The 20,933-nt window shown below is 52.8% G+C and overlaps 2 protein-coding genes across 2 annotated transcripts; one reads left to right on the top strand and one right to left on the bottom strand.

The window, feature by feature from the left end:
• Window positions 1–11,965: 11,965 nt before the first annotated feature.
• Window positions 11,966–14,156, top strand: HD553DRAFT_346001 (putative beta-glucan synthesis-associated protein SKN1; the record flags this gene model as incomplete). Its single annotated transcript, XM_046183157.1, has 8 exons — window positions 11,966–12,060; window positions 12,135–12,634; window positions 12,714–12,845; window positions 12,911–12,991; window positions 13,063–13,313; window positions 13,385–13,898; window positions 13,962–14,000; window positions 14,077–14,156. 8 exons carry the CDS (start codon window positions 11,966–11,968, stop codon window positions 14,154–14,156), a joined length of 1,692 nt encoding a protein of 563 aa, XP_046032998.1.
• A 4,644-nt stretch (window positions 14,157–18,800) lies between these two features.
• Window positions 18,801–20,898, bottom strand: HD553DRAFT_319423 (putative cytoplasm protein). Its single transcript, XM_046181020.1, has 6 exons — window positions 20,560–20,898; window positions 20,113–20,444; window positions 19,982–19,996; window positions 19,603–19,794; window positions 19,192–19,427; window positions 18,801–18,916 (listed from the first exon to the last, which is right to left on the bottom strand). The coding sequence occupies exons 1-5, from the start codon at window positions 20,816–20,818 to the stop codon at window positions 19,272–19,274; spliced, it is 954 nt and encodes a 317-aa protein (XP_046032997.1). The 5' UTR covers window positions 20,819–20,898; the 3' UTR covers window positions 18,801–18,916; window positions 19,192–19,271.
• Window positions 20,899–20,933: the final 35 nt, after the last annotated feature.

The raw sequence follows: 20,933 nt of genomic DNA, 5'->3' as shown, positions 1-20,933 counted from the left end.
AACCTCGGACTTATCCCGACGCGCTACGGAACGCGCCTTTATTTGGCTTTTCCGCCCGATTAAGCCCAAGACGCGCTCTCGACCGGTCGAACACACCGCCGCAACGTAGTTTAGAGGATGGCGATCTATTGTAGAGTAGAATGAGGAGCTTAGAACCGAATTGGGTTCTAAGCGACGATATCGAAGTTCATCATACCGTTACCTTCTGTATCGTGGACTAAGTCACAACGAAACGGCCGCTATAGTACCAAAACGCCCCGAACCGCCCAACAACTCCCGCGTCGACGTATTCTAGCCTCCCCGTGACAGTATATCGTCGCTTCAAAATGTCTGCCCAGCGATCCACTTCTGCTCAACCCTTTGGTAGAACGAGGCTTCCCCGCAACGGAAAAGCCACGGTTCCGCCCGAGACGGTAGAGGAGGATGACTCCGCTAGACAAGAACAAGACGAAGACGAACAAGGTCCGGCGAAGAATAGCGCCGGAGAAATTACGAACGCCGGCGAGGACGCCGAGGAACAGAACGACCGAGAAGGGTTAGATGACCAACTCGATGGAACAAGGGAACCGGATGACGAAGAGCAAGAACTGAGTTTGACGGAAAAGCTGTTTGAGGAACTCGAACTCCTCAAAATGAAGAACCAAAGGTTGGAATTGGAGATGAACGCAATGAGGGAACGGGCGGTGGAGAGGCCAACAAGGAAAGGAACGACGGGAGAAGAGGGCAAAGTGTCCGAACGCCGATCTGTTCGGGCACGGGTTCAGGCGGAAAGGTACGGAACCGCCCTGTCCGACAGCGAAGGAGATTACATGGATCCCGAAGACGTCTGGGAGGGCGTCGACCCGTACGCCAGACTGAACGAAGTTTCGAGTTCCGTTCGGGCCGCTGTCATGCAGGACAGGGCCAAAGCGTACGAAAAGGCCTCGGGTAGGGACCCCCGAGCCCCAGAACCGAACACATTTCACGGGAAAAGCAAGCAACTGCCTTCTTTCCTCGTACAATGCGATACGTTTGTAACTTTGCAACCGAATACGTATCGGTCCGAGTTTCAAAGGGTACTGGCCGTTATTTCTCGGTTCCGAGACGATGCCGGGGTATGGATTACGCCTTATATGGACTTAAGCGCCCGTGATAAGCCCCTTATGTTCCAGAATTATCAACTATTCAAGAAGGCTATGAGAGATCAGTGGCCGATGGACGATGAAAAGGAGAACGCTAGGCGGGTTCTTCAGGAAATGAAGCAGACTAGTACCGCTCAAGAATACTTGGCCCGTTTCGCCCTACAGGCCCTGTATAGCGGGTACGATGACGACTCTCTGATCAGCCTTGCTGAAGGGGGTTTGGAACACTCCCTACTGATCAGACTCAAAAACGACCTAGACGCCCCGGAGAACTTCGACAAATGGAGGCAATGGGTCGTTCGTATCGAGAACCGTCAACGCATCACGGAAGCTCAAATCGCTCGATCCCGTTACCGTCCCAGTTCGGGACCTTTGTCGGCTTTTACGCCCAGAACCGCCGTGGCGGTCCCCGCTTCGATTCCTCAAACAGCCTATGTGCCCCGACGACCTTACATGTCACCGGAAGAAAGGGAAAGAAACATGCGAGAAGGGAACTGTTTCTCGTGTGGGGAAAAGGGACATATCGTTAGCGCGTGTCCGAAAAGAGGCGGAAAAGCCCAAGATCTGGCGACGGGGGCCAACGCTATGGAAGTCAAGGCCCGAGCCGCCTACGTGGAGGACTGTTCGAGCGATTCGGAAAAAGACTGAGCGAGGCGATTGGTCAGGAATCGTCTCGTGTGGAACAAAAGAAAATGACTGACACGCTTAGGAAAAGGTTTCGGATTTACATGGAGGGAAGTCATACGAGCTACTTCAGGGCGGAATTGGACGGTTTCGCCGGGAAATGGAAGTTCTTCCTGGACGATGGGACTTCTCAGAGCGCGATCGACCGACATTGCCCCTTACTTGAGGGTTTAGTACCGATTGCCTATGAGAGGAAGAAACGTCTGAGGAGGATTGACGGAACGATCGCAGCAGACGCGATCACGCACTTTGTCAAAATTCGGCTGCGAAAGAAGGATTTTGGACCGATCGAGATCGAACTGGCCATCATGGACCTCGATACGGGCGGAATAGTCCTCGGTTTGGACTTTAACGTCCGTTTCCGGGCCATTGTCGACTTTAGCGACATGTCTATCGAAATTCAAGACGACCGTTTGACGACGGAAGGGATCGAAGTGAAGGGAAGACGGAGCACGCTCGTAGATGGCAATGGATTGGAAAAGGGAGATCCGGTCTTTAATGCCCTGAAACTGGCGGAAGACCCCGACGAGGAAGAGGAAGAGGTCGAAGAGAGCGAGCTACGTAGCCTTGTACCGTCGGAATTTCATGGTAGTCTGGACTTATTCAAGCGTGCCAGTTACGAGTCATTACCCGAAAACAGGGATTTTGATCACGCGGTCGAGCTTAAAAGCCCTGAATTGTTACGAAAGGCCCGAGTCTACCCACTTTCGCATGCTCAAGATCAATGGCTGAAGGACTGGATCGACAAGAACAAACGGATAGGTCATATCGAAGAGTCGAAACACTGGTTCGGAAGCCCTGTGTTTCTGGTTCCAAAGAAAAACGGGGAATTCCGGATGGTAACGGATTTCCGGGAATTGAACAAGCAAACGGTGAAAGATATATACCCCTTGCCCCGGATCAGTACTCTACTCGAACGGATTAGGACGGCTACGATTTTCAGCAAGTTCGATATGCCCACTTCGTACCAATTGCTACGAATGCGCCCGGGGGATGAAAAATGGACGACTATTTTGACACGGTATGGGGCGTTTCAGTCCAAAGTCATGCGGGAAGGGATGTCGAATGCAGGCGCCAGCTTTCAACGGTTCATGAATGTGACTTTCGAAGACCTAATTGACGATGGGGTTATCGTCTACATAGACGACATTTTAGTGTACAGCAAGACCAGAGAAGAACATATCGTTACCATCAACAAGGTTTTTGATCGACTACGACGGGCAAAACTTTACCTGAAGCCGTCGAAGTGTGAGTTCTTCAAGGATGCGGTGGAGTTTTTGGGCTTTATAGTCCGAAAAGGTGTCGTGGAAATGGAGAAGGGCAAGTTGGAGTCGGTAAAACGTTGGCCGGCGCCTCGCTCCGTCAAAGAAATACAACAGTTCTTAGGTTTTGCGAACTTTTATCGACGGTTCATACGGGATTTTGCAAGCAAGGCCCAACCTTTGACAACTTTGACAAGGAGTACGGTACCATGGATATGGACCGAGAAGGAGGATTTGGCTTTCAAACAGCTCGTCACGAGCTTCACAGAGGCACCGGTATTGCGTCAATTTGACCCATCGCTGCCGATTACTATAGAAACAGACGCGTCGGCGTACGCGGTAGCCGCGGTTGCGAGCCAGAGATTCCCCGAAACGGACGGTTCAGCCATTTTACGTCCGACTGGATTTTTCTCGAGGAGACTGAAGCCGGCCGAGATGAATTACAACGTCCACGACAAGGAGTTATTGGCCGTGCTGTTAGCTTTTCGACACTGGAAACCTAACCTATTGGAAAACCAATATCCTGTGGAAGTCATTACCGACCATCGAAATCTGGAATATTTCCGTGAAAAGAGGGAGCTGAACAACAGGCAAAAACGATGGCAGGAAGAGCTAGCCGACTTCAATTTCAATCTTCGCTACCGACCGGGGCGGAAAGGTACAAAACCGGACGCACTGACAAGGCGCCCCGACTACCACCCTGGACGTAACAAAGCGGAAAGGGCCATAGAAGCCAAGAACAATGAGTCGGTTTTGCTGGAAGACAGGCTGTTCGTGGAAGGACGGGCCGCTATCGTTGAGGAAGTGGACGAAGGCGAAGGAAACAGCTGGAGCGAGGAAGTACTCGCGGGTTACGAGTTGGGTACGTTACCGAATGGTATGAGAGAAAAGGTTTTCGCTTTGATTCCTTTCGGTGAATCGGAGGTCGGTGCACCTCTCACCTTCAAATGGACTCGCGGAGGCTACTTGTGGTGGAAGGATAGATTGGTAATCCCGCAATACGGGGCGCTTTGGTCCAAAACCGTCGGCAGTCGGCACGATGGGATGCCTTTTGGTCACCCGGGCAGGGACAAGACGCTCGAATTAGTGCAGAGGGATTACTACTGGCCGAATCAGTACGAAACGGTGAAAGAGTACGTAAGAACCTGCACAGAATGTCAGCGGAACAAGGGCAAGAAGCACAAGCCTTACGGCGAGTTGAAGCAGTTGGTCGTAGCAAAGAGGCCTTGGAGCGAAATCTCCATGGATTTCGTGGAACAGCTACCGAGATGTGGGGAGTACGAGAACATTCTCGTAATCGTAGACCGATTCACCAAGGAAGCTCGCTTTATACCGACTCGACGAACAATTACGGCGCGGGAATTGGCGGAAACGCTACTATCCGTAGTGTTTTCGAAAAAAGGGTTCCCAGATGCGATCACTTCCGATCGTGGTTCTTTATTCGTAAGCGCCTTCTTGAAGGAGATGTGGCGACTGATGAAAGTGGAAAGACGGGTTAGCACCCCGTATCACCCCCAGACAGACGGGCAAACGGAGAGAGTTAACCAATCGTTGGAAGGCTATTTGCGGACTTATTGCGGATGGGATCAGGACGATTGGGTGGGTTTATTACCTATGGCTGAGTTCACATACAACAACTCGGTGCATTCGGCGACTCGCACCACTCCGTTCTTTGCGAATCATGGCTATCATCCTCGATTCGATGTCGAAGGGGAACTCTTCAGTACCGAATCGCCCACAGCCGGAGTTATGGTCAAGGACTTCGACAAGATGTGGAGGGAGACTCAATACTGGATAGCGGTCGCTAATCAGCGGACAGCGTCGTATGACGAGGGGCGGAAAAGCCAGGAACCGTTGATAAAAGTAGGCGATCGAGTGCTATTAGACAGCGAAGTGGTGAAGAGGTATCGCCCTACCAAGAAATTGGCGGCGAGATGGTTGGGTCCCTACCGAGTGAAGGAGAAGGTCGCAGATCTGGCCTACCGCATCGAACTACCAAAGAGTTGGAAAAGGCACGATGTATTTCACGTTTGTCAACTAGAACCCTTCTGGGAGGCGGCGGAAACGTACCGAAAAGCTCCCGACAGTACCGAGGAGATACCAGACGACGGACAAGAGTTCGAGCTGGAGAGGGTTCTTGACTCTCGACAACGCAAGGGGAAGGGAATCGAATACAAGGTACAATGGCGGGGGTACACAGGACCCGATGCAGTGGAATGGGTACGAGAGGAGGACATTGAGGCGGAGGAGTTGATTGAAGACTTCCATATCTTAAATCCGGGTGCACCAAAACGGGCGGAAAGGCCTGTTTCCGCCGTGGACCGGGAAAATATGCAACGGACTGAGATGCGAAAGTAGGGGACGGTGCAGGTAGCGTGAGAGGAGAGTAGTGGAGGTAGCGTACGAGAGGAGAGCGAGAAGAGACAGCGAGGTATAGTATTTATATCACCGGGAGTATGCCCGGCCGAAAAGCCCAAAAGAGTACAAGATCGGAAAAGATTTACAACGAATAAAAAACATAAAAAGAACAAAAACAAGAAAAAAAAAGAAGGCGAGTCTATTCAGACTCAGACGTTTCCTCGCCCATGGACGAGTCGGCGTCCGAGTCGGCGGCGGAGAGGCCGGCGGAACGGCGGAGCTTCCGCTGGAGGCGGAGGAACTCCAACCTCTGGGCCTTGGTGGCGGCGGCGGCGGCCTGGGACTTCAAGGCCGAAGCGACCTCGACCTGCGAAACAAAAGACGGAAAAGCCAGGATTAGTACGGAATAGTCGAGGACCGGAGACTAAAAGAAGCTCACCATCACCGCTTTCATCTTTTCCGGGCTATCCCGGCGAACCTTCACGAACGAACACTTCGAAGAACCCCGAGCGTTGCACTCGAGGCAGGACTGAAAGCCACCGTTGGCCTTCCTCTTCGCCCGGCACTCGGCGAAGACCATCGTTTCGGCGGGATCGTCCCGCCACGCCCGGCAGCTCGTACAACCTTTGGCGGGGACCATGGTCTTCTCCCAACGGGCGAGGGCCTCTTTGAGACGGACGAGCTGCGAAACGGAAACGGTTAAAGGCGGAAAAGTCTGAGAACGCCGAGATAAGAAACGGATACGTACGAAACCCTTCTTGGCGTCGGCGGCATCGCCCAAATCACTCCCGACCCCCCTCTGACCGACGGCGAAAGACTGACCGCGGAACTTGATCGACTTCACACCGGTGGCGGAAGTCTCGACGACGGGGGCGGCAGGCTTGGCGTTTGAGGACATATTGAAGAGGTGGAGGGCTATTTGGTATGAAAGAGTATTGGTGGTAGTTGTCGAAGGGGGAAATCAAGAATCGACAAGAACAAACGGTCGAGACTATATACTGTTTGCTTCTCGACAATCGCGGATACAAACGCATAAGCGCAGCTGCGCTTTTACTACATACGAACGAGGACTTACAGCGAACAATAGCATCAAAGTACGACGAGCCAAACGATATACGACGATCGTAGTATCGAGACAATACGAGAACGATATCGACAAGAATAGAGTTTGACGCGCTAAAGTCGCGAAGCGCGATGACGTAGGCGCGCGAGAAGCATAAAGGACGGGGATCGGCGGAAGGGTACCTTATAGAAGGTCGAGGACGACCTTCTTTCGGAAAGGGGGATGTAATGTCACCGAGTGACGATCGGAACCGGAACGTCGGCTCAGCATAACCTCGGACTTATCCCGACGCGCTACGGAACGCGCCTTTATTTGGCTTTTCCGCCCGATTAAGCCCAAGACGCGCTCTCGACCGGTCGAACACACCGCCGCAACGTAGTTTAGAGGATGGCGATCTATTGTAGAGTAGAATGAGGAGCTTAGAACCGAATTGGGTTCTAAGCGACGATATCGAAGTTCATCATACCGTTACCTTCTGTATCGTGGACTAAGTCACAACGAAACGGCCGCTATAGTACCAAAACGCCCCGAACCGCCCAACAACTCCCGCGTCGACGTATTCTAGCCTCCCCGTGACAGGTACAGGCTCGTAGTTCGGTGCGAAAGGGAGGTCCGGAGCGAGCGGAACGAAGGTGCGTGGTTGATGGTGATTTGTCACCAACGGTGCGTTGTTAAAGGTCCTAGTGGTGTTCAGGGGGGTTCTACTAGTCATTGTGAAGCTGTCTGATGTGTAAAAGGTAGTATTACAGCTATCGTGTCGATATCGTACATCGATACATCGATCGACTTGTGGAGGTCGACTTCATCAACACTGCAATAATTAACGATTTCACCGTACAATTGACACGTCACTATAGTAGGACTGATAACGCGCGATTTAAGTGAATTTAAACGGGAATTCACCGAGATTTAAATTGAGTCAGGTTATGACCAGCTTGTTCCCGTGCCTATCAGAGCGTAGTGCGGTTTTTAGGTACGGAAGGAAGCTGAGCGTAATGCGGTCCACTTACCTAGTATGCGAGCGCATAGCGATAACCCGACAGAGGTCTTCACGCTTGCCATCGACACAGAATCCAACGACTTGACTGTCTTTTTGGAATTGTTGGGGGTAGTTGACGGTACCTAAGGAGCGCAGGTTCAGCCCAGACATCTGACAAGTGAGGTCACTAAAAAAACTCACTGATCCAAGCGATACCCTGGACGGTGAGCCTGACGCCTAAATCCTCCTTGAGCTCTCGACACAACTCCATTGCTTTGATCATAAAGTCGTTACTGGTCACCACTCCGGTCAACTCTCCGGTCAACTGAACGTCCTTGCTGTTCTTCCAGATGTAAACTTTGCTGTCGGAGACGGTTGGCATCGGTCGGGCATCTTCATCATTTAATTCAGATACGGGCTCTTTGGCTTTCGATCGAGACATGGCTGATGATTGTTACGAATGGAGATGGCCGGAATAGTCTTGTAGCTTGTAGCCACCCTCGCTGAAGTCGACAGAGTCTGATTGATGGAATGTTTGATGACCTCGAGAGGCTGCTGCGAGCTGGTGAGCGAGCGGGGGCGCGACGCGTGAGAAAGCGACGAGACGAATCAGCTTAAAACTTGTCGACCGCCCACGTTCCTCCGTCGCCCTTTTCGCCACTCACGCTCACATCGCATCACACACGCACACATCCCTTCATCCTTCATCAACCGTCATCATTGCCTTCCTCGCCAATCTTTCCCTATCCCCATCGACTCCTACTACTGACACCGCCGCCACCACCATCACCACCATCACTTCTTTTCAATTGCGGTTTTGTGCTGCTGTTTTTGAGTGATCCAAGGAAACAGATCGACTCGGCTGGTGCTCTTTTGCGCTGCTGTTTCCGAGTGATCCGAGGAAATAGATCGACTCGGTAAGCGTAAGGGCGACCACTTGTATAGGTGTCACTGGCCTCGGAGTGGCCGATAGTACCGGACCCGCACTCCTGATCACGCTGAACGCGGAAACCCGCATCCCTCCGAGTCTCAACTAGTGTGGACTACGACGAGGGTCGGGACCCCTCTGGATCGGCGAGGGCGGTGACCCATGCTGCGAGTACTAGCGTGGGCCTGGAGGGTATCACGGTCGCCCAAGCGCCATTTAATGGGCGGGGAATAGATGTCACCTCCAGGTTACCCCTTGTGACGGGCATGGGATTTTCGACAACGACGACCTTCCGACGACGACGTTCTGGACCGGATTCGAACGCGACGCTGAGTGCCTATCTTTGTAGCCTGATTCTCCGAGCTGATCCTCCGGAACGTAGTTTGCATCGGATCTTGTTCGACCGGCCGAGTCTGTCCTCCTTGCCCTGATCCTGATCGCGCGAGCGAGCCGTACTGATCGTGGTTTTGCTCCTCTTCTCAGTTGGCTTCAACGGAACGACCTCTCGACCTCGGCATACCTGGATTCGAGGGGATTCTACGCAGTTTCTGATACCTTAACCGGTAGAGGATTCGGCGAGCGGACATTCTTGTCCGGGATCTCGTTCCATAGCTGAACGAGTATCGTCTTCCCACGGACGGGCGGGAAGGTTCCAGGTCAACTCAAATAGCGACAGTTGATGCTGAGCTTGACCGTTCGGACCTTCATAACGTCATGATCGGTGACCCATGTTGAGTTTGCGGAAACGTAGGCGGAAAGGACAACGGCTTGTTGCTTAGGGTTTCGATCCTAGGTTGTGAGTGACACCTTCCGTACCAGCCGTAGCGGACATGTGGAAAAGGACCACGGAAGAAGTCCTGTCAATCTTCACCGTTGGGAAGTATTTTTACGGGGTTATATAGCCTGAATCCTCGAGCTGATCCTGTATAATCTAGTCTGCTTCAGATCTTGTTCGACTGTGGCCTCCCGGATAAGGAACGGCGGACACCCTTTCGGTAAGTCGATCGTTCATCTCGGTGTCCTTTCGTTTCAACCGACGCTGATCCTCTTGACCTGTGCCTTGACCGTTCCGCGCTTAGCGACACTTCGAATCGTATCGGACGTCTGGTTTCGACCACCAGCTCGCAAAGCTGGGATTCGAAATACTTCTCCGCAAGTCGACCGTTCGTTTTCCCTCGTCCCATTGCTCGCAGACCATCGCTGACCTGGACATAGCCGTATCGACTTGGTTATCCTCGAAAGGCAGGAACCCCCCGACAGCGGTTCGCCAGCGCAGTTTCGCCGAAAGCCAACGTCGAGTCGTAAGTATCTCAGCCAGTGTTGACATGCCTCGATGCTGATGAGGCGGACTTTCTGCGACAGCTTTTTTCGCACACCATCGTCGAGAGGCAACACCACATTCCATAGAGTGGCCACAAGAGCATCTGTTGTGGGTCCGAGCCTGTAGCCAGCGAATCATCACCGACGATTCCCGCTAAAGAGCATGTGCCTCCACTACGTAGCGCTGTTGTAACTGCTCCACCATTTCGGAGAGGGCGTCCTCATGTATATGGCACCAACCCATCCAGGTGAGTCGTGGCGATTTGCCGAGTCTGCAACCCAGGGCTGATGTCCTTCTCGAAACCCTCACAGCCGACCTTGTACCGCCTGCGCGACCTTCTCTGGAAAGCGCAAAGGCATCGCATGACAAGACACCGAAAGTGGGTTCCTGGCCGTCGCCGATTCTCCGGTCGGCTTCAAGCTGATTGACAGTCCCGTCCGTATTCATCTCGCTCCGTCAGGATCGACCTCTACGCCGTCTCACGACGTGGAGCCAGCTGTTCCGCAACAGACCCAGTACGCGCAAAGGCCTTGCACATTTTCCAACTTCTCGCTTCCTAAGATGGCTTATTTCGCCTTTCGATGCAGCCTGTCGCGGATATATAGTCAAAATCGCCACTTGGGCCCGGGAGGGATAGGGGAGGCTTCGTCAATGGTATCCCGGGCACCTGTCACTTTTCTCGGCAACCGCAAGTCTCGAGATGCGTGCGCGCCCCGCCAAATACGACCTTGTACTTTTTGCTATCATATCGCGACTTGATTATTAGCAACGAATTTCTCGCCCAAGCAAGAGAGAACCCGAATACGTACACAACCCAGACTCACAGTGTCTCGTACTCGACGGCAAGTTCGCGGTCTCAGGGCCATTCGCGCAAGCCTCGCGCTTCTGGTACCGCCTGACTCACCCGTGTCGCATCTTCAAGATGAGCGGCGAACAGCGGTGTTGGCGACCTGGTCAATCTCCAGCTTTCACGTATGAGCAGGTAGAGCAGTCTGGCCGAGAAGGAAACCACTTCGGCCCTCCTGACATGCGATGGTCTTTTCTAGATAGACTGTGAACCTCGTGTACCGCGACCCATAAGCGATCTCCGAGTACGTTCTCCGAGTGTTGACCGCAATTTATCGCCCGAGGTGTTTCTGATCCAGCTTTCAGACGATACACCCAACTGTCGTTTTTAAATTTGTTTGTTTCGACGCCGTTCTTTCCGGAACCAGAAACTATCATCAGGGTAGACGTTGACAAAGTGGGTGTTCCGACTGTGGTCATTTGACAGAAGATGGTACCCAGCATGACCAAATTATCGATTATAGACGTAGTTTTTTGTCAAGGTCGAGAAATCTTCGACATGCTCGGTTCAAGACGACCCCGTCCCGGCTTTCCCTGCAACTCTTGCATGGTGCAGTTCCTCCGCTCTATCCAGTCCTGGATCGCCGTCGATGAGCGATGATCGATATCGCGAAAAGTGGTCGTTTTTTAAATGAAATCCCCGTTGTTTGAGAAAAAAGACAAGTAACTTGCGCTCCGGCTTCCCGACGAGATCTGACTACGTTGATTGCCATCGTGCTAGATTCAAAAATTAAAGGACCACCTACAGCAATAAAGCTACAACGCTCCGTGTCACATAGCTTCTACAGAAGACAAGACCTTGTTCGCACAATTGCTCAACGATAATCGGCGACGGCCCCGCCTGGTCGAAGTCTTGGAACTCCTCCAGCCAATCATCCCGCTCCCCTGACCTACCTCGAATCGCGTGGGACTGGGCAGGTGGAGAAGCGGCGCTTTGGGATCCATCGATCGGAAGCAGAGGGGATGAGACTTGCAAGACAGCCAGCCGTGACGAGGAGGCGGGTGCGTGTTGATCGCTAGCGGCAAATCACCGATCACGTACACCTCGGGTACTTTGTTTCGAATAATCCCGCGAGCGCGAGGTGGGGGGATCTCGAATGTATTTATGGCAAACCCTCGCTTCGGCCGCACGGTTCGCATCCCGCAAGTGGTGACCGCTACAATAACAACAACAAAAAAGCTCGCACAGCATCTCAGGGTGGAGGGAAGGTGGTGCTACAGCGGGTGCGGCGCGTTGGCGCCCTAGTTGCATTCTCGACAATCAACCCACCAGAGATCCTCGAAATGGTACAAGAAGATTTGACGGCAATGGTGTTTGGCGCTTTGCTGGATACCTATTCGCTTTCACTAATCGCAACAATATCGACGACCATCAAGCTTCAACCCAATCGAATATCCTGAACATGCCCTTCCTAGGACATTCGCGACCAGGCTCGGCAGAGAGCGGGGAGCGATTGGTTCGGTCTGGCGGACAATGGAACGGATCACCTGCGGCAAGGTATGCTAAGTTCTACATTGTGCACTCGGTACGCCTGCTCTGCTAACGTTGCATCACTCTCCTCTTCTCAATAGCTCATTGTCGCTTGCACATGGCGGGGAACAATACACGCATGACGGCTCGGCCGACATTCTTGCCCAACTCGATGCTCAACCGCTGGAAGAATGGGAGAAGCGTGTAGAGGAGAAGGAGAGCATCAAGTGGTCTTCTGCACGAGGGTGGATGAACATGGGCACGATATTCATCCTGTGCGGAGGAATCGTAGCCGTCTTTCTTGGGGTGCCTATCGTCAAAGAATACAACAAAAAGACGGCTGGTGCCAATGTCTCGGGATACAACCTCGGAGGGATCAACGCTACGGGGCAGTTTGCCAGTATCGGTCGGGATTTAATTGACCCGGACACGCCTTCTGATGCCTATACACGGACGGGTTTCGATGGGAACCAGTGGAACCTCGTGTTCTCCGATGAATTTGAGCTGGACGGCAGGACTTTTTTCCCAGGCGACGACCCGTATTGGGAAGCGGTGGATCTTCACTACTGGGGTACCAACGATTATGAATGGTATGATCCCCGTGAGTCTCAGTGCAAGACATATCCGAACGACAAACATCAAAGCCCTTGCTGATCTTCGCCCTTATGATTCGCTTGCAGGAGCCATCACGACCCGCGATGGCAAACTCGTGATTACGCTATCGGAAACGGTCAATCACAACCTCAACTATACGTCTGGAATGCTACAAAGCTGGAACAAGCTCTGCTTTTCGGGTTCCATGTACTACGAAGGTGCGCGAGGAACGTCTTCTATCGTCAAATCCAGGGGTGCTAAACCACGTCTTCTTCGTCAACAGCAAAGCTGCTACTCCCTGGGAATAACGAAATCGGTGGATTCTGGCCGGGAGTCTGGGCATTTGGCAATCTAGGCAGACCAGGTGGGTTTGTGCGCTTGTGACCTTGAACGATCTTACAATCTGATGCAAGTATTATCGGATTCGAATCTTAGGCTATGGCGCAACTACGGATGGCACCTGGCCCTATTCTTACGACTCGTGTGACGTCGGGATATTGCCGAACCAGACCTATCTCAACGGTACGGGACCCGACGCGGCACTGCATAACCCTGCCGATGGGACCGCATTATCGTACCTTCCTGGCATGCGTTGGCCATCCTGTACCTGCCCAGGGGAGGACCATCCCGGTCCGGACGTTTCGATCGGTAGAGGTGTCCCAGAAGTGGACATGATCGAGGCGCAGGTAAGGAAGCCACGAGTCTGCGACCCCTATTTTGGCCAGTCTTGCTGAATTATTTGTATCGCATTCGACAGGTTCTTACCGATCGGAAGAAAGGAGAAGTCTCGCAAACCCTGCAGATTGCACCTTATGACGAAAATTGGAAGTTTGACAACGCCTCCAGCGATGTAGCCAACCCAGACTTGACATACTGGAACACTTACACTGGAGGGGTATATCAACAATCATGTTCGGGCTTGACCATTATCCCCGACGATGTCTACCAGGAGACTGGCGGGGTTTACACCACTTATGGATATGAGCTCTATGCCAACAAGGACGACCGAAGTAATGGGTACATTACCTGGGTAGCCGACGGCGTTGAGAGCTGGACTCTGCACGCTCCAGGTCTGGCGCCAAACCCTGGGACTGAAGTCGGACAGCGTCTCATACCAGAAGAACCGATGGCGCTGGTTCTCAACCTTGGCCTAAGTGACAACTTCCAATGGGTCGACAAGGAGCATCTTAAATTCCCGGCAGAGATGCAATTCGAGTACATTCGTGTCTATCAACGGGAAGACTATGGTTCGGTAGGGTGTGATCCTAAGGGTACGTTAGAAAGAGGAACGCATCACGTATTCCAGGCTGATCGATATCCATTGATCCTGACAGACTATCCGACGGCCGACTACATCGCACGTCACGCCGATGGTGAGCGCGCGAACGACGAGTCCGTTGGTCGAGGATCTAGATCGCTGATTGCTCATTGTCGAATCAATAAAAACAGCTTATAACAACCCGAATCTGACAACTTGGGCGCAGACTGGCTCCACGGTTCCTAAAAACAGGCTCAGAGATGGATGTTAATCACGCAACAGAAAGGATAGCAACAACGATAGATGCGAATGGGTACGAGACGAAACCTTACGAGAGCCCGAGACTTTTACGATTATAGATGAGGAAGCCCAACATCACACTGTACACTAGATCACATACCCCAGACTTCAGGCGATGCGAGATGGCATATGTATCGTGAGCGATGCAATTCGCGTCGAAATCGAGCCGTCAGAATCGTTCGGGACGTCAAGCCGTTCTCAGCAAGTTCAAGAAGATATCCGACTTGCTCGGGATCTTGTTTGACTGAACCTTGCTTATGCGAAGTTCAATGGTTAAAAATGATGTTTAATTTGGAATCATGATTCACGATTGCAGTCTGGAGATCTGGAGAACTGTGCGAAGATTCAGTACTTGATTCACGCTGTCCGCCATCTTTCTGCTCTAGATCCGTGAGGGCGCCAAAATAGCGGGAGCTGAGAGAAGAAACGCTATTGCTGACCTCGAATGACCTTCGTATCCCTAGTCACTTTGGCTTGCCGGACATGATTGTAATCTCGATGTCGGGCCGACGAGACGTGTAGTCATCATGTGCGATGACCAGGTCGAGTCCGGGACGATATGCGGTATCGACATGATCTCCTGCGGTGTTGATCATGAGTCTACGGCACCTCGCTATCATTGGCCTGAAATGCTCTCCCAGGCACAAATGCTCTGTGAATATCGGTTTATATCAGGCCTTCAGGTCGAATCCGTGCGATCGCGAGATTCGCAAGGGCAGAGCCGAGGGCTGAACAGGAGTCCACCCTACAGATTGACCATTGATTATGCAGCTAGCAAGTGGGACAGAGCAATTCATACCACTCAACCTGTTAGCAAGTCTGCAAGATGAGTGCTGACCCCAAATTCTGACTCGAAAGCGACGTTTCATAACTAACTACCCACGCGCAGTGGCGTCGTTCTCCTTTGGTCGCGCCTCCGACCCCTATGTCGACGCGTCCGCCACAACGGGGCCAAGGGGTTGCCAGGGTGAGCGGAACAGATTCCTTTGTGAAAATGACCCTCGTACTCCAGGGCGCTGCAGAGATGGCAGCTTGAGGTCAAGGGGAGCTGGGTTGTGGTGAATGATCACGCGCGCCATTGTCCTCGCGCTCGACAAACTCGGCTGAGACTCTCGACGCACATCGAACAAAGGGGAACAGAGGATCAGCCTGAACGATCTTCACCATACATAGATCGTCAGGCCGAACTGTCTGGGACTGTCTCTACCTCTTGTTCCTAGTCTTGACTCAGCCGACTTATCGTTCTAGGCGAGACGGCTCTACTGTTCGGGTTCAACCTCAACCGGTCGGGATCCACGAAAGCAAAAACATCGCGGTCAGCCTATTCGATAGATACCATGAGCATGGCTATCCGTCCCCAACACGTCTCTCATTTCGATCAGCAGCCACAGATGCTCGAACTGCGGCAAAACAAGGCTCGCGCCGACAGCTCTCCAGCTTCTCTACCTACCACGCCTCAATCGCGCTTCGTCAGCAATCCACCATCCCCCTCGATCGCCGAATCCCAGAGCACATTCGGAAAGCGGATGAACTGGGGATTGAACTCTCGGGAGGCCAAGAAACGAAAAGACCTGAAGATGCGGGTAGTTACCCAAGCTCCACAGAGCGGATGGCAGCGTCCGTCCCGCCTCAACGTAGTCAGGACTCGACAAGGACAGCGGTGGAAAGAGAGATTACCAGAATCAGCTACTGAGCTCCTTGCCAGATTGTATGAAGCCTTGATCATGGCCAAGAACTGCGAGGTCTGTAAGATTTTGCGATAGGAAATACACAACGGTAACATATAGGACTGAGTATTGATCAACCTCGCTCCCTTAGGTACTGGTTTGCGATTTCTGGAACAAATTCGATCTGACCAAGCTCGAGAGTCGTGATATGCAGTACTCTACCATGGATATCGAACACACCCTGTCTACGGTCGGCGTCGAATGCAACACGCAGGCGAGTCGAGAAGTTGTGTTCAGAGTCGGTTGCCTACGATGTTAACCTCATTGCGCGACATACCGTAGGTCAACGGGCGACCTACGTCCACCGGGCGATGGCTGCTCTTGCGGCATTCGCACTTTCTTTTAAGGGCCTCGCATACAATCACTTGGATCGACAATCCGTCCTTCGACACCAGCCATCCGGCACTTCATCCGACGCATCCCGAGTTCTCTGCCTGTTCAGGTAAGCAGTTTCGCGAAACTGTGAGCGTAGTGTGGGATTGGAAGAGCAGCACCGAGCGATGGCGATGGGCGATGTGGCTGGTATGTGGAGGGGAAATGTATGCCAGACCGACAGCATCAGGTCATGCAGCAGCCGAGGAGCTCGAAGTCGAGGTGGAAGGGTCAATTGATGACGTCGATTGGGATATGCGGACAGACGATGGGATCGCCGTCGGGGAAAGCATTAGCGCAGCCGACCGCGAGATGAAGGAAATCTCTCTGGCCTGACAGATGGGACAGAACGCAGGCGAGGTAGTTCGAGTGAAACTTGTCAAGGGGGGACGCAGTCATGAACTGTTCTCCCATGGAAGGATTGCCATGTTTCGAAACAAATCTACCGTATGCATCGGACGAAGGGGTGGAGGAAAATGTACAAGCATATACAACATACGGGATTGCATGCTGAAGTTCTGAAGTTGGTACTGGGCGTTGGGATATTGAACAAGCTTTTGAAATATGTCTATAGAAGATATCGATTCTTGTGATTATCAACGATCATCAGCTGACACACCGTTTCAGGTCTCATTTAAGTACAACTTGTCTGCCGGATCACCCTAGCTTTAAGAGGAGCAGCAAGTGGAGGGAAATCTAGCTAGTCGCACAACGTGGTCTGAGGATAAGAAGAAGGTGATCAGTGACGAAGCTGTCGCCACAGTTTGGGCCAGTTATGGAGAGAAGGACGGGACCCCCTGGGCTTGTAAAACTCCCGGTCTATTATCCGAGAGTGCAAATTTCGAACTCGATTTCGCTCTACTGCTTACAGATATTCCAAGCTGAAGGTCTTGGTGGCAACCTTCTTGGTTATAGCTCATCCGCTTTCGTCATGGAACGTGCAACACCATAGGACGTCAGAAACCCTTCTTTTAGACATGCATATAATAGCCGAGCTTCACCTCTTCGCATTTCCATACGACTCTTGCTTCCAGGAAGGCTCGCCCTTCTTGTATCGCGTTGCGTGCACCTCCTTAAGGAAAAAGAAATCTCGATCACTGGCCAAGAGTCCTCAGGGAAAGATGTACGAGCGCCTTTCGGCTATACGAGCACAGTAGACGAAGACTGCCAGCTTGTAAATTTGGTAATGGCGACGGAGGGGGGATCGATGATAGAGGTGGTAGTGGCGACAGAGGGGGGATCGTCGACAGAGGGGGGATTGTCGTCAGAGGGGGGATCGTCGACAGAGGGGGGATCGTCGACAGAGGTGGTAGCGGCGACAGAGGGGGGATCGGCGACAGAGGCGGCGGTAGGGGCGGAATCGACGACAAGAGCGGAGACAGCGGCAGGGGCGTCGGGGTTCGAGGTCGAGGTCGAAGCCTGAGCGGAGTCGACGATGGCAGGGACGTCGGGGTTCAAGCTCGAGATCGAATCCTGAGCGGGGTCGACGACGGCAGGGACGTCGGGGTTCGAGGTCGAGGTCGAAGCCTGACCGACAGGAGCAGCGAACCTCTTCGCTGCAGGGAGACCTTCTTCGTAAGTCTCGTGACTCAAGTCATGGGTCCTATCGCTAGGGGAAATCCATTCCCCGAGATCGGCCAATACCACGGGGGCAGAGGCTGCAAAGAGCGGCTCCTTGGGCTCCTTGGGCTCCTCCAGAATCGGCGAGTCGACCCTGGCCCTCGCCTTGTTCCTGCTGCGCTGTCTCTTCGATGGCATCTGGGTGGCCGTGGAATTCGATCCGGAAGCGGTCAAGGAGGTCGACATGTTGGCGACTTGTCGAGTGAGGTTTCCTGTAGTGCTCGATACTACCGTGCTCGAAGCTACTGGGTTCGATGCCGACGCCGCCTGTTTCAAGTCTGTCGCTTTGCTGTAGCGGAGTGTGGGATACTCTCGGCCGCCTTCCTTTGCGTCTCTTCCTGAGCTGTCACCTTGACAATGCCCGATTTGAGTCGACTGGCGAGGTCGTCGCGGATCGACTTCAGACTGCCCTCGCTTTCGATAAAGTAAGACACTTTCAAATGCGGACGGGGGTCGTATTTTCGGCCGCCATGTCGCTTGGTGTCATCCTGTACCCAGCCGAATTCCTCGTAAGAGATGTCGATCGAGTGGGTATCGGTGTCGGCGATATTGAACGCTACCCTCTTGACATCCAGATCCGAAACTGCCTGGAGGGAAGTCCACCAGAGTGTATCCCACAATACCTGTGAACAGGAAGACGATCAGCGGCGAGCACGGAGACACGGGCTCTCGATTCATGACTCACCCCCGGGTGCGTCGCAGGCGACAGTCAGATCCTTCCCGTGACGGGTTTGCGAACGCATAGCGACGATTCTGTTCAATTCCTCCTCTGTCCCCTTGACGTGATAGCCGATGACAGAGTTCTCGCGTACGGGTGTGCTGGTGTCGATTTCAGCGACTCCCCTCAGCCGCAAGCGGCCCTCACTTCCGATCAGATCCATCTCAACATCTTTGATCAACACCCTGCCGACCATCTTCCGCAATAGGAAGTAGAGCAAATGATCCCACAAGTGGAATTAATGATAGAGCTGTTAACGTTTGATTTCTATTACTTACCTTGTGGTAATTGCTCGTAAGGGTCTCTTCTTGACTTGATGGATGGACGACGGCCGGTCTCCAGAAGGCCGTTTGCAACATGCTCCAGCGGGGAGGTTCAGGCATAGAGCGGATTTTGAGGTTTTTGAAACTGGTGTCCAGGACCAGCGCTCGGTCGGAAGGCGAAAAATCTTTGAAATGAAGCTAAAGGCATCCTTGTCTATCGGACATGTCCCTCTTTCCCTTTGTATTTCCCTTCTATACTTCATGGTATCTCTCCGGTACAACGTCCCAACCCACCCAACCTGATAGTGATAGTACCTTCATCTCGCCCTACCTACTACCATCGCCATCGCGCATGGCAACACACCTCACATACCACCCCTCCTCGCTCAGAGCTCCAACAAGACCGCCCAGATGCCCCATCCGATCACCCCTCTTCCCTCGCCTCCGCTCTGAGCAGAACTCCTACGTCTGGCTTCTTCGGCAGTTGGAGTGTCCAAGACGCCGGATTCGGAGCGAACGGAGATCATCCGGTCGACAATGGCCTGAGGTCGTAAGTCGCAACCGTTGAGCGGGTTCGAGGACGCGGACGTTGAGAAGGGTGATGATGTCGTTGAAAATAAAGATGAAGGGTAGTTGCATAGTTTATTCGTCAATTCGTTGTACAGGAAACAAGACTGGGCGCATGTACTGGACAAAGGCAGCAATCCGAGTACTTACAGTCGTGAACTCTGGATGACCCTGTAACCCGACGATCCTAATCTTCCTCCTCCCATTCCCAGCTCTGCTCCCTCCCGTCTCCTCCGTTGAAGAATCTTCGGGGTAATACTGCACGATCCCCTGGACCTTGCATTTCGGGGAAGAACCTAGGAGTTCGAAATTCGGAGGGACTTGAGGAAGGTGGTCTCGGTGCTAAGAATTGATATTGTCAAATTCGAGTTTGGAATGGTGAGGTGGGTCGTGGAGTCCGGTTGACAGAGGTCAGGTACGGGTGGGGGAGGGAAGGAGATAATGGAGCAAGAAGGCAACGGATAGTAAGCGACCACTCCAAAGAAGAACAGTGTAAGAGAGAGTCAGAGCGAGAAAGCACGCCACTCACCATCTGCTGGATGTGCTATTGGTCACAACCAAAGTCGACAACATAGTATAGCGAAATCGCTCTTATCAGCCAAGCGGTTCCTCTCCCACCCATCTAGCATCTGATGACTCGAAAGCAAGAGAAAGACTCACGATCTTCTCCGTCCCGACGACCTTCTCCACGACCCGTTCACTCGCACTCTCAACATCCTCTGCATCCTTCAACCGACTATCCACATCGCCAGCCATGACCCTTCCAAACCAATCCCTCCCAGCATCCGTCAACCCGACCTCGTAAACCCCGATCTCCCATCCCTTTTCGTTGGGGACGACCGCCTGTGGTCCTCCTAGGGCCATGGCGATGACTTGCATGCCGAAACAGATCCCTATGATTTTCAGGTGTGAATAGGAGGGGTCTGTGGAGAGGGTGTGAATGTAGGTGATTAGGCGTTGCAGCCATGGGAGGGGGGAGTAGGCGGAGTGAGCTGGGGCGAGGATTATGTTTTAAGGTAGTAGTTGTATGTGAGAAAGGGGGAGAATCAGCATCGAAAGTCGCAATACGATGAACAGAAAGAAAAGCGACTATGCAGTGAGACTTACCTGAACCGGTCATCATCACCGCATCGTACCATCCCTCCCCCACCTTCTTCTCATCCGGGTATTCCTGTTTCCCTGCCACATCGAAACTATCCACCTCCAGCTGTACACCCTCGACAGCCTTTTTGTCCGGGTAAGAGTCTAGGGTGTCTTGCAAGTGGGAGAGGAAGACCGGGGTGTAGGTCGGGTAGTTTAGTTCTTGCTGGACTAGCGGGAGCGGGGTGTCGCAGAGGAGCAGGGCGATACGGATCGTTCGGGGCATGATGGTAGGGAGATACTTTCGATCGATGAGGACGAGAGGAAGAGAGTGTGGACGATCGGCGAGCGTTGACGATGGTAACTTACAGGGAGATCGAGAGATATGGTTCGGGGAGGTC

The sequence above is a fragment of the Filobasidium floriforme genome (assembly GCF_021052385.1).
Source record: "Filobasidium floriforme strain CBS 6241 chromosome Unknown HD553scaffold_27, whole genome shotgun sequence".
Classification (NCBI taxonomy): domain Eukaryota; kingdom Fungi; phylum Basidiomycota; class Tremellomycetes; order Filobasidiales; family Filobasidiaceae; genus Filobasidium; species Filobasidium floriforme.
The sequence above is the reverse complement of the archived record's forward strand: the minus strand, read 5'-3'. Positions and strand labels throughout refer to the sequence as shown.